The sequence below is a fragment of the Anser anser genome, assembly GCF_964211835.1.
Source record: "Anser anser genome assembly, chromosome: 3".
In the NCBI taxonomy this organism is placed as follows: domain Eukaryota; kingdom Metazoa; phylum Chordata; class Aves; order Anseriformes; family Anatidae; genus Anser; species Anser anser.
The window spans coordinates 27,416,925-27,430,346 of NC_139722.1; the positions used below are offsets into that span (position 1 = coordinate 27,416,925).

General features: G+C 34.5%; 1 protein-coding gene across 4 annotated transcripts in view; it reads right to left on the reverse strand.

Moving 5' to 3' along the window:
* The window catches only part of KHDRBS2 (KH RNA binding domain containing, signal transduction associated 2), a 381,101-nt gene that overhangs the window by 66,341 nt on the left and 301,338 nt on the right, over nt 1-13,422 (reverse strand). For all 4 annotated transcript variants that reach the window (XM_083831469.1, XM_083831472.1, XM_083831470.1 and 1 more), the window contains exon 7: nt 2,875-2,957. In XM_083831469.1, the coding sequence (XP_083687595.1) occupies nt 2,875-2,957 (83 nt within the window). The remainder of the gene's footprint in view (nt 1-2,874; nt 2,958-13,422) is intronic.

Genomic DNA, 13,422 nt, shown 5'->3' on the forward strand with positions numbered 1-13,422 from the left:
ATACAGAATGTATTGCTGTGCCTGAAACTCTGTCCTTGACCTTCAGTACAAGTCTTCAGATAACTGTACACAGAAAAACAGTGTTTATCTCCACTTAATAGCTGGGTGATCTGGGTGCTGGGCATTTTTTCTGCTCCTTCTGTCATAATCCTGTGTAATAGCACAGTGGTGTATGCTAACAGCGTGCTCATTTTCTCTGCTATTGGCAGCAACTAATTTATAAAATATCTAAATCATACCTCTTGGGCAATGAAGGACTAAGGGCCTTCAGAAGAAATATATATATGGGCAGGAAGCCTCTGGTGAGCAAGTGGGAAACAGATATAAGGTATAAGATATAAGATATAATTGTCTGGAAGACAAAGGTATTGTTAACAGCGGTAGTGGTGGCAGGCTACCCAAACGGTATTTTCACTCTGTGCATTGGGTGCACAAGGGAACAAGGCACAACTTATGTGCTCTGCTCTAAAGCACACTGAATTCAGCTTGTGTTTATGTTCCACCCCCAACCCCCCCCCCCCCCAACACACACATTCTACAGTTTGAAGTGACAATGAGAATAAGGTTTTGTCAATAAGCGTGGTGAGACAGATAGACCAGAGATTGGACCTACTCTAAGAATTTCCATATTGATTCTTTAATGAGCTGTAAAAAGCAAGTGGAAACTCTGCCCTTAACATGAGAAGAAAGCTTGAAGCTCTGCACTAAGCCACAGACTTCAATTATCTCTCGTCTCACGCTTCAGAATTTCACTCAATCCCTGAAGAGGGCAGTAATGACTTTTTTTTTCTCTCTCTGAGCACAGATTGTCTACAGTATTTCTTTTTTTTTTTTTTTCCCCCTGTAAATCACACAGTGGATGAGATGAATAAGTACTCTTAAGTGTTACAAATTACCTTCTTTTTTAGTTGTGTGGTTGATAGGTATTGCACCTGTAATCAGAGTTACACTAAAAACAAGATCTTTGTGAGAAGACTTTTTGGTATATACACCTGACCAAATACTGCGGTCAAACTATTCTATTCTGTTGCGCTATTTCAGCTCAGTAAGGAGGTATTTCTGTGAAGATAAATAACCAATAAGGTACAGAGATCCAAACTGCATCTGTAATGGCCCATTTGTTCTTTACATCTTTGAAATCTGAGTAGCATGTTATTCCGCAAGTGCTCTCACTCAAGTCAAAAGATTACTTGTGGCCTTCAGTACCACTCAACACAGATGAGTACTACTGTGTATCCTGACATCTATTACAAAAGGAAATGTTTTAGTTACAGATTTAAAATAGAATAGGTATCTAGGAGGTACCACACATTGTAGAGAACATATCTGACTACTTAATAGCTGTTTAATTTACAAAAAATATTTGACTCTATAAGTTTTCTGTCTTGAGTAAAGTTATCACTACATGTTCTAGCTTTCTTGTCATAAACTAATAAACTCGATATATTTGCCATTTATTTGCTTGAGACATCAACTTGCAAAAAAAATTGCAGGTTGATTCAGATGATAAAAAAGAGCAATATCATTGCAGAGACACTTCTAACTAACATTTTTTGAACTAGAGACAATGTGATAGTTCACTATTGTATCAAAAGATGGGCTGAATTCTGAAAAAATTGGAGAACCTCTGGCAACAAAAACATCTACCTACACAACGACATGATGGACGAAGCAAGTAATGTATAATTACTTGAAAGTGTGTTGTTAAAGTATATTTGAAGGAGTTCACATTTATGTGTGACAAATCCTTTAAAATATTGTTCACCGGTTATAAAATTACTTAACAAGTTATTCTTCTATTGGCTCAAATGCCACTCACTACAGCAGTTTTACAGCTCAACATTATTCTAACAGGCATTTTCATCAGCAAAGCATTAAACAAAAAACATGGTTAAACAAAAAGCAAGTTTAACGTCCCCTGGTCTTTAGGGTACAGAACTCTGTATATAACCATCATTTTCTCATCCAGTGAGAAGCACACTAACTCAAAATCTCTTTTCTTGTTAGAACTTCATTTGCCTTTCCACAATTTGACAAACACTCTTAGCAACCAATAAGCACATTTTCTGAGTAATTGGTTGAAGCACTCTTTTATCCTTCAGCTTAACTGTGGAAAAGATATCATTCCATATGTAATAAACATGGACCAACTGTTGAGATAATATATGAGTGCATGTGGTGTGTGTGTACATCAAAAGGGATCATTTTTATCGCCTCTTTTTAGTGACAGAAATTATAGGAGTAGCTGTGAATATAATCCTCCCATTATCTCACACAGGACGGACATAAAATAAGATTTCCAAACTCGGTTACTTATACCAATTCTGAAAGTTGCTCAGAAAGTAACTGACTGAAGCTAATAGTTTCAGCGTTATTTCAAGCACACCATTCCATTCCATAATCTACCTTGATGGCGGATGCCAACCAGTGACAGTTATTTACCATCATTATTTTTTTTTGTTAATTTCTTTATCATTTTGCCCCAAACACTGTAAAAGCCTTAAATATGATATAGCCTTGATTATTTTGTGTTATTAAAGCAAAAAATTAATAAAATAAAAAAAAATGCGCCAACAAGTTCAGAATGACACCAGATAGGGAAATAGTATAATCACTTGCTTTTTTTTTTTAAAAAAAAAAAACTACACTTAATCTGCAACATTTTTAAAAGTCTAGTTGTCTGCATTTTTACTTCATCTGAATAATTCTGTATATTAACTCTGACCACCATTATTACTTTTTAATGGCTATTTAAAGTACTGTGAGGTTTTGTAGAATTTAATGTAGAAAACCAAAACAAGATATTTACATAAAAATTCAAGAGAAAATAAATGTTTTTCTTGGAAAATTTAATGAAAAAGTACAAATGCTTACCTTTGTGTTTGGGTGGCATAACTGTTATCATATGCCTCATAGCTTGGATCATCATATTCACCCCCATATCCATCATCATATCCCTAAGGGAAAAATAAAACACCAAAGCTTAAAAGAGTGATAAATCAAAGAATATTATCAAGCTGTAAAAGTAATCTATATCAGCATATACATGCTGTGTTTGCCCAATATTATGGGCAACTTGCAGCCTTCTGACAAAAATTGTGAATTGTGAAGAAAAACCTGTATGTTGCAAGTGCAAAGAAATCAGTTACTCATTTAAGAATGGAATTTATTCACTGATAAACTGTAGTGCATTGTCCAGACCACAGTACTTCAGCAAGATCTATTTAGCCTACTGATGAATGATAATGAAAGCAATCTTTCCGCAGCAATTTGTTATATAAATGGTTCCATAAATACCTATAGGCAAAATGAACAAATGGCAGAAAAAAAATATACTGACTGTACAGCATTATAACAAAAACGAAAATTGAGATAATCTGGGGAATGATTTCTGATGTGCTTGAATCTATGTTCATTCAAAGACAGGACAGCAAAGTAGTCATGAAATGCTGTATGGAAACACATTTCGTTCATTTTATTATTATTATTATTTATTTTTTCATTTTTCTATGAATTTTGGGAGCTGATATATATGTTAAATAGAGACCAAGCGTTTTGTAGTTACAAGAAAATTTACCTGTTATGGGAAGTGCTAAAGGAATTAGGGGGCTTAAAGATCTGTGACTAAATACTAACTATAGCAGAAGGTAATTGAGAATTGAGTTTTTTCCACAGATAACCCAAGTGCAGTTAGGCTGGGTAGACGGGACAGAACATGGCTGCTCCAAAATGACAGGACTCCAGTAAACAACCACTCTGGTAAACTGTCATAATCATGCAAAGTACAACATTACTTTGATATTATTTCTGCTAATTAAACTCTGTAATGGTATTGAACTACACTGGTACACACAATTTTCAGAAATCATTCCAAGGAGGATGCATTCACTAACATCTCAAACATATTAAATCTGCCTATCCTTCTGGTCTCTGACTGATCAGTGAGCATGAGTAAAGACTTCAGGTGAGAGACATTGCCCCTGGGGTGCCACATGGCCTGAAGGAAGGACAGGATACAGACCTCAGATGGTAACTCCATTTCTGAAGCACCCACATCAGCTTGCAGTATAGGAAAAAAATTTCTGGGCTGGAGAGTGAATCCCATTTTGAGATTGGGGAATAATCTCTGCCAGAATCTGAAGCCCACACAAACCCTGTCATCTTCTATTTCACATTGAAATGCACTATTTTTTTCCCCTCATTAATATAAACTCATAGCAAAAAAAAAAAAGTATAGTTAAACACATACTCCTGTAGACTAGTATTTTTAACATTATATGACTAAATACACGATCTTGCTTTTGGGGACAGGCTGAGAGAAACAATGAACCACCTGAGACAGATGTTAGTCACATTGATTAGTATGCTACTGGGTAGAATCCAGCCACTGTGAAGATGAGGGTGATGCAAGTTCCTATATAGAGTAGAGTAGTAGCTAGAGGAAAGACATTTCAGCATGCTTACTCACTATATGAGAGAACAGAAAAGGCAAGAATTACAAATTAGCTCTTTCAGTGTCTTGATGCCTGAGGTGGATCAACGTTCAGCACCAGTAGGGCAGAGAACTCTTGTTAATACTTGACACTCTGCGTTACAGATTTTAACAATTTCCCTAAAGGCTCAGAGCAGGTCAATATAGTGCAAATGTTTCATGTGGAATGGCTGGAAAACAAGGACAGAGTAAAAAGCATGACACTTCCTTAATAAAGTATTTTCCAGAAAATGTTCTATTATTTGTACCATTCTGTAAGAGAATTATCTTCTAATACCACAAGAGAACTATTTACATAATGTACCTACAAGCATTTTTTTCAAACAGTTTAATATGCTGTATTGTACCCAGACACACTTGTTCTAGAGAAGCTTTCAGGCAACTAGAACTAGAAATAGCTCTGCTCACATCCCTAAAGCATCTCAAACTCGCCAAGCATTTTTCTTCTGTTAAACCTTCAGCTCCTCAGCACCTACAACTTTAATGTTTGAAAGTATTTCTTTTGTGCACATTTTGAGAAATGACACACCCAGCTCCCATCTTACAGTGCCTGGGATTTGCTCTGGCCCTGCAGTGATATATCCCAAACAGGAGAGAAAGGAACAAAAACATTTATGGAGCTGCAGTGGAGTTAACAATATTTAAAAACACTAACGAATGAGTTGAGGAATTTCGGTATAGTTCAGAAAAGCAATTTTTTTTTTAAAAAGTGGAAATTCTAAAAAAATTAAAAAAAAATACAGCTCAATCCAAGAAAGGACTAACTAGAAAACAAGAATATTTAAGTATTTATCATCCTTTCCTGACAAAGTGAAGATAGGAAAAACTATTAGAAGACTCTCAGAATAACATATGAAGTTAGCATTGGGAGCACTCACTTCAGGAGCAAATATGCAGTCCTATAATACAGAAAATTATAGTCAGGAGAAAAGGAGTGTATTAAAAAAGAAAAAAGTACACAATTGGAAAGAGACTTAGATTCTACTACCTCAGGAGGAGTTAAGTATCAATTTGATTCAACACCCAAGATATCTTTTGTAAAGTCTTATTTTATTTATTTAGATTTGCTTAAATCCTCTCCGAGCTTCAGATACTGAAACAAATGTTAAAAATATATAAAGAATAACAAGGGCAGGCTAATGTAATGCTTTCTCTTTAAACATGAGTTACCTACTCAACACCCTATGTTAAACAATAACAGACTCAAATGCACCAAGTTTAAATTATCTCTTCTCTGAAGAGCCTTACAAAATAGGATTTTCACAGCATGCTATGAGAAATGGTAGGTTTCATTTCTGGGAGACCAAGAAGAAAAATAATTCACATGCTTCTCGTGAAAAATGCCCACAATATTTTAAATTCAGTTGTCCTAGTAACACATGATAAAATACATTGTAAGGAAATCAAAACTTTTTTTTTTAATTATAGAAGAAAGTCCAAACTCTTTCTAAAACAGCCTACTTCAATATGTCTAGACTTTAAAAGGAAAAAAACTCACCAAAAAAAACCACAAACCAAACCAAAATAGTAAGTCAAAGTAAATTGAGTTATACTATTCTGTAACTTAACAAATATGTGAACATGAGAAAGGTCTGCATGCCAGAGTCAAGATAGCTCTTCTCACTAGCTGCAGACCAAAAAAAGTACCCCTGGACATTAAAATTAGTACTCTACCTCAAAGATGGCGAATATATAAAAATTCACTTCTAATTGTAACTCTGTATAAAACCAGGGTTTCCTCAGTAAACTGGCCTTCACATAGTCTCCTCTATTTTCTCCAGCTGGCTTCCACAAATCTACAAACATTGTCTCTCTCTTTTCTGTTGTGACTCAACCACATCCATATTCTATCGCATGTCCATATCACCTTACTTTAGATGTCTAAAAGCTAGTCATCTACTATCAAGCTAGTGGTAGATTCCTTTTAGAATCAAAGGGGAGAAATAAAACATTTCTAGAGGATAATTAATAGCACACACTCTTGACATCTACCTGAGGATGAGTTGTTTTGCTCTTTAAATAAGAACTTTCTTTTCAATGACTATAAAGGGAGACCAGTGTGGATGTGCAAGATTTAGATCTAACTAACCTTTAGGTATGTAAGTCAGTTCCTCATTTAAAGAAATTTATTGTATAGAGAAAGCTTATCTTGTAAAAATCAGCACTTCTAAGCTTAATTGTGAAGCAACCAGAGATCGAGAATGCAATCCAGAACATTCTGAAAGATGCCCAGGGAAGGATGGGAATGTCAGAATGTCATCTTAAACAGACAGTACAGTGTTCAGATAAGATCTCTTGTCAGACAGTTTGGTACACATCCAGATCTCAGGATATGCTAACAGCTATGGGAAATTCAAAATCCCACTCATTCTACTAAATGTTAAACACTGGAAAGAATACGTAGGAACATCTGGAAAGCCTTTTCATTCCAGATGTATGACTTATGCCTTTGGCTAGTCATGTTGCCTGTTTGGCTTAATAAATCTTCACATTTTTCCTGCAAAGAGCATTTCAGGGAGGGACCAGCAAGCACAGTTGTACCAGCCGCTGCCTCACTCCCATCACCATATTCTGATGGGCAAGGCATTATCCAGAGGGTGTGAGGTAGGTTCCTAAAGCATCTAGCTCAGAAACGGTAATTTTAACCAAGGTTTCCATCTTTTTAAGTAGGTCACAGCTATTATACTTGGGCCTGTAGTATTGTCACCTCCTTCTCTACTTGTTCCTTTAAAAAAACCTGCAGATAGCACTGTCATTTGGTGTTCAGAATGATTTGTGAATGGTGAGTTAACTGAGCCTCTCAAGAGAGTTATATGATGAAGAAGGGGGAATGACTTACATTCTACCAGAGTCACACATACCCATTTGGTGTTCAGTCCCCACGTTGTTCTAAGATAGTGACAGCTGAATACATGCAGAGGAACAAATCTCAGGACTTTAATTTTACATAATTTAGACAAAGGGCAATTTCTCCCTACTGACTGCAAAGAGGGTTAAAATGTAATTACTTTAGATTTGGATTATTTAGTGTTGAAAACCTGCAATTAGAGCAGATGAATTTCACTGAAGTACCTGGGAGGTTAGTCTTCTGCTGAGCAAAGATCCCCAGAAACATAATTTATGCTTAGAAACTGAAATTCTGTCTAAATTCTTCTGTAAGTACTTGTGACTGTTACCATAGCTGTCCTTGATTTCTTCAGCTATACCTCCTAGGTCAGAAAAAAAAGAAAAACTAAATATCAGTCTGTTGAAGATGAGATATACTCTCAGTGCTAGTGAGATCTCACCAAGCGTTTTGAAGACAAACTCAAAGAAAAGTAAGTAGAGCAGCACTATATCTATCAAAATGATAAATAACAGTAATAACAAAAATAATGTTAAAATTAAAATGGGAATACTAATCAACTGAAAAATCAAAGCTCTATGCTATGGACTTCATAAATGCAACGTAGGAACTAGAGTCTACAGTGATAAAACAGCAGAGAGTATATCTGCTTGCCAGAGGCAATGAGCTAATCTCAACGTGTTGGGCTTCTTATTGAAATCAGTTTTATTCTTCACATATCAGCAATGGGAAATGTCATTATATCTGGATAGTAGAAAATACATAGGTGAACATCTTTCACATAGTCATGGAAATGTCACTGATATTTCAGTATACTCGCAGTCACAGATATTCTGTGAATTCAAAGCAGTGAACTTAAACGAGCTATTCATAAATGAGCTATTCATGTCCTCATATTTCAGGGGGTTTAAATAAACCCTGTATTGAACAATTATGGCAATAAAAATGAGTCAAACTAAAGAATTTTATTTCCCCTAAGTCCTAAAATTGATTCTATGCCAGATAAAAACAGGGCTGCGGTCACAGAAGCAAACAGCTAAGTGGTGCCAAAGCAGCCACAGTAAAACAGAATCTCAGGTACCTCATCAAAATTGCTGTGTACTCTCCAATTTTTTTTTTTTTTAATTATTTTATTATTTTGTAATTCTTCAACTAAATACAAAATAAATGAGTAACACTTTAAATATATTTGGGTGTATTAAAATACATCAGAATGTAATGAAAATGTACAAGAAAATCTAACAGATATAGCACTTTTCTCCTTCCTTCCATATTTGCTGTAGCTTACAGAATAATTTGCTGTTGCAATTATTATACCCATACTGTAATCTGACTAATATGTTTTTTTCAAATCCTTCTGTTAGCTGTCCTCATGGAGTCACCTTAAAAGTCCTAACTCATGTGTCAAATCTCTGCATAATCTGCTGCCACTTACATCAGATTAGTTTGTTACTCTTTCTCTGTCCCCCGTCCTTTCTACCATCAACAATAAAACACTTTCCTCTCACATTTTACTGGTGTTTTTTTTTTTCCCATAGTGCCTTTTCTTATGAAATAGAATCCTAACCTCAGAATCAATCATTTACCCAGTTTCTATTGCACAAAGCGTCTCACAAACATTTCTTTCTTTCAATATCAGTATAATGACTTATTTTAGTAATAAGCAGCAAGTGGAGGTAAAAAACAGTCCTAAATATATTCCTTATGTATCTCTGACAAGTTGCATTTTCACATCTATCTGGGAGTGAGATCCCTGAAAAAAAAAAAAAAGGATTTTTTAATTGTTATTTTATTGATGACTTGTGCTACTTTACATAGTACTTCAGTGATAATATATTATACTAGCAAGATGCATTGATGACAATATATCACATAAATGACATTTAAATGAAAGATTTATTTTTCCTGTGAATTTAAATAAATAGAATAGAAAGCTATTTTCAGCTGCCAAGGGAGGATGGGCTGTACTACACTCACAGTTGGTTTTAATTTCTTTATCATCTACTATTTCTGTTTGCAAAATTTCAAGCAAAGGAGATAATGAACTTGTGCGTCATGATGCTTGCCTAGAGAAGCTTATAATCAATAGATTGAGTTGACATAAAATCTGTCCATGGAACAGTAACGTTTCTTGTATTGTAGATACAAGAATAATTACAAGCACCTACTGAGGACAGACAGATATTCTATTTAAAAACTAATTGACAGTTTAAAGCATTTCACAATGGTTTAACATGATAGACACAATGCCTTCAAAGTAAACTGTTTCAATCTTAAATAGACTTTATAATAATCCAGCAAATGAAATTTCCAACCCTTGAAAGATTGGAAATTCCTAGGAATTCCCCTTCTTGTTTTCCAACCCATGAAAACTGGACCACAGTATTTTCCACTCTCAGAGCCTGTAAATATGTGAGTAAATGCTGAGACAATAGCAAAGAGCAGCAATGGTATGATAGGTGCTTTACAAGACCTTGAATTATATTTAATTTTAAATCAAATTTCACTCTGATGTATTATTGATGCTGGAAGTAGGCAGATTAAATATAACTTGGCCAAATGCAAGATAATGTGCTCTAGTAAATACATCCTCAAATTCTACAAACTGTGCCTTTGCTTGTGTCTCTGAATTTAAAGAATTCCCTCAGGAAAAGACCTGTGGGAGTCATCACGATTAATAGCTAAGAGATCTTTCCAATTTTACTGTGACATTAAAACAAACAAAGACAAGCAAAAGTAGCCTTTTATTTTCTATCTGAAGAAAATACATATGTTAATTCGATGTGAAATACCATTGTTTTTGATCTATCTTTATCCTATTTTTAAATATATTCTACTATTAAGGATTACTTGAATTAGTAATATCTAACAGTGAAACATCTTCACTCAGGAACAGTTTTGTTCAAGTCAACCAAGAACTATTTGTAATACTTAAGATGTAGAAGTGTTTTATTATATAAAGGAGAAAATCAGAGAAGTGATTTTCATCTTAAAAGGAGAGACTACAAATTCCAGTAGCGAGAGACAGGAGAAGCAGATAGGATATTGTTTGAAGTACTTAAAATAACAGAAAACTGAGCAAATACACATTTATTTATTAATTCTGAAGTAAGTCTACCTGCAAGTTCAAGCATTGTTAATGGCTGCATCTTTACATCCTATTTCTTGCAGATATAATATCACATTTTCATAAATGGCATCTTTCACCCAAATTTCAAATGTCCCAGATTGTTACAAAGATTGTTCACCACTTATTTTGCCCTTATATATTTCTCACTGAAGTAACAAAATATTTCCCAATAAAACATTTTTAATGAAAATATTTCCTAAAATAAATGTGGACAATGAGTTTTAAATTGATTTTGTAGTTTTCTTTGTCTTGTCTAAGTAATTTATGCATGTTGTATAATTTTAATTCTTTAAGCATTTTAACTGTTAATATGATTTCTTACCCCACATAAGAGGATATAGCAGGAATTATCATGGCTATATCTTCTAAATACTATTTGGCATTGTTTTAAGCCAAGGGGCTAAATATTATTTCCTCAGTTTCATGATAGCCTCTGATTTAAATTCTGAAGCTGCAATGTGAGTAGTGTCTCATCAACTTGTATATTTAAACTGATCAATTTTCTTTTCATTCAAAATGAAATTTTGAAGGGTTGACATAGTGAAACTCACCGTGAAAAATATAGGTAGATTCCAAAAGTTTTGAAAAATTATCTACAACCAGCAAAATGAAACATTAAGTTGCTATCAGTTCCAGAAGAGCTGAACTCAGTTTTTTTTTTCTGCTTATGACAATAATTAAAGTATTATGCAGTGCTACTTGTAGTGTATGCAGCAGTGTTTATACTGCTGCTAATCATCTCTGAATGAAAATGTTCCTGGAAAACATTCTTGGTCCTGTGTATTGCACAGGAATAAATAAGAAGGTACACACTCATGGAATGTTCTCAGCTGTCATATTTCATCTTGTAACGGATATTGCCAGTGAATGACTAGGAAATATATTTTAGCTTGATATATAAAACACAAGGATTAGAGGTAATACAGAATTTTCTTGTTGGTTTTAAAAGATATGTAAGAACAGTGAACTTCACTAGTACAATATTGTACAGGAATTATTGCAGAAAGGTCAGGTATAATTAAAAGCAAATGTAGAATGTGATGGGACTTCTCATTTGTGAATATAAAAATGAACAAAATAGTAAAAACTATTTAATATTTATTGAGGTACTTAGAGGTAGTCTTTAAACTGTTACTCCCTCAAGTTTGAGCACGCAAATAGAGAAATTAGGGATGAAAAAGAATAGATCATCTATTAGAAGCTCCTGTCAAATATGATTGCTCCTTTCAGCACATTTTCCAGTGCTTTCTCTAATCAAATTCTAAATATTGCCAGAAGTAGGGATTCCACCATTTCTCTTGGGAGACTGCCTGACAGCCTAATAGATCCTAGCGTCAGGACACCTCTGCTAAGTTTATCCCATACTACTAAGTATATCTCACTGTACAAATGAGATGTATTCTTTTAGATCAGTATTCTTCCAGGTCTGGGTTTACATTCTTCCAGTTTATTTTAAAAATAATTTATGTATCGAGATTCAAAGTCACATGCAATCCTGACACAGAGATATACTGATCAGCAGATAACACAGCAACAAGCCAGAATCCCCAAATCTTCAAAACCTTATACAGGTCCCTATCTCTACATATCCTTTCCATTTTCCTGGGTGCAGCAGATAGATATGCTGGAAAAGATAGGCAGTCAACTTAGTCTGTACTAGATCAAGAGTGGGAAACACTGCAAGTAGCCACCTACAGACTTCTAACAAAAATGGCTCTCAGGATGCGTGGGATACAGGGATAGATGACCTGCCTAAATTAAATTCTTAAAATCCAATAGAATTTTATTGCATTAAAGTGCACCCAACAAGAAATGGGAAATCAGTACAGATCTCAAAATACAGGTTTTATATCTAGACACTCAGTTTACTCAGCAAGCCTCTAAGATGTATATCAGATTGAATTTGTTGATTTTTTTTAAAGCTGATAAAAGTGATGCAGGTACAAACCACAGAAAAAAAAAGAAAAAAGTATTAAATGGAGAACAACCCTGTTATTATTTATGGCGTATTCCTAGACTTTTATGCAGCCTGACTGTCATTCAGCAAACAGGGATGCATCAAGATCCTAGATTGTAGAAGACACAAGAAAGAAGGTGGGAGAGTAAGAATGGTTTCCCCTGTTAAATGCTACACTCTTTCCACTATGCAGCTGTAATCGCTTTGGTCTAGTTTAGTCCTAACCTGCCAACTATCATTCATGGCTGAAAACTCAGAAAATGGACTGGGTATTCAATACAGCAGTCGAGATAAGTGCCTCAAAAGATACAGAATGAAGTAAGATTGACATATTGAAAACACTATGTTTTATCTCTATGCTAATTTTTCTAATGCCCACCAAGGAATAAAAAGGAAAAAAAAAAGCATAAGAAAAGGCAAAAAAGGCCAACTGAGACTATTCAACCATAAAAGAATTGAGCTACACAGGGGTGATTCTGACCTTTCCTGACAGAGCCTGTCAACAAATGAAGAATACTGATTAAAAATATGGATGGGCTGCAAATATGCCCATTTAATACTAGTACTGATTTCCACTCACCGTACAGAAAACATCTAATAATACCTCTTCTACTAGAAAAACTGTAATGGAAATAAAATGACAGAAGTTCAACAAACCTTCTCAAACATGAGCTGGATTCCCAAATCTGTACAAACCATCCCAGGCATGACTGCTCCAGTTGGTGTACCGTCTAGCAATGATGTCCATAGGGTAATAGAAAATGAACCTGAAGCATCTCTTTAGCTCTCAATTTAATTCTTACTAATATACCCCTATTTATTTCAACTATTATTAGTTTAACATATTTGCCAATCAAAAATTAACAAAATATTGAATATAGGAACATTTTAACATACACTGATTTGTGTTAATAAATTTCAGCATAATTATACCAACTGCATTTGTCTATTTTGTAATCACTAATGTTTTGGAAAAGGTGCCATTCCTAAATTTGATG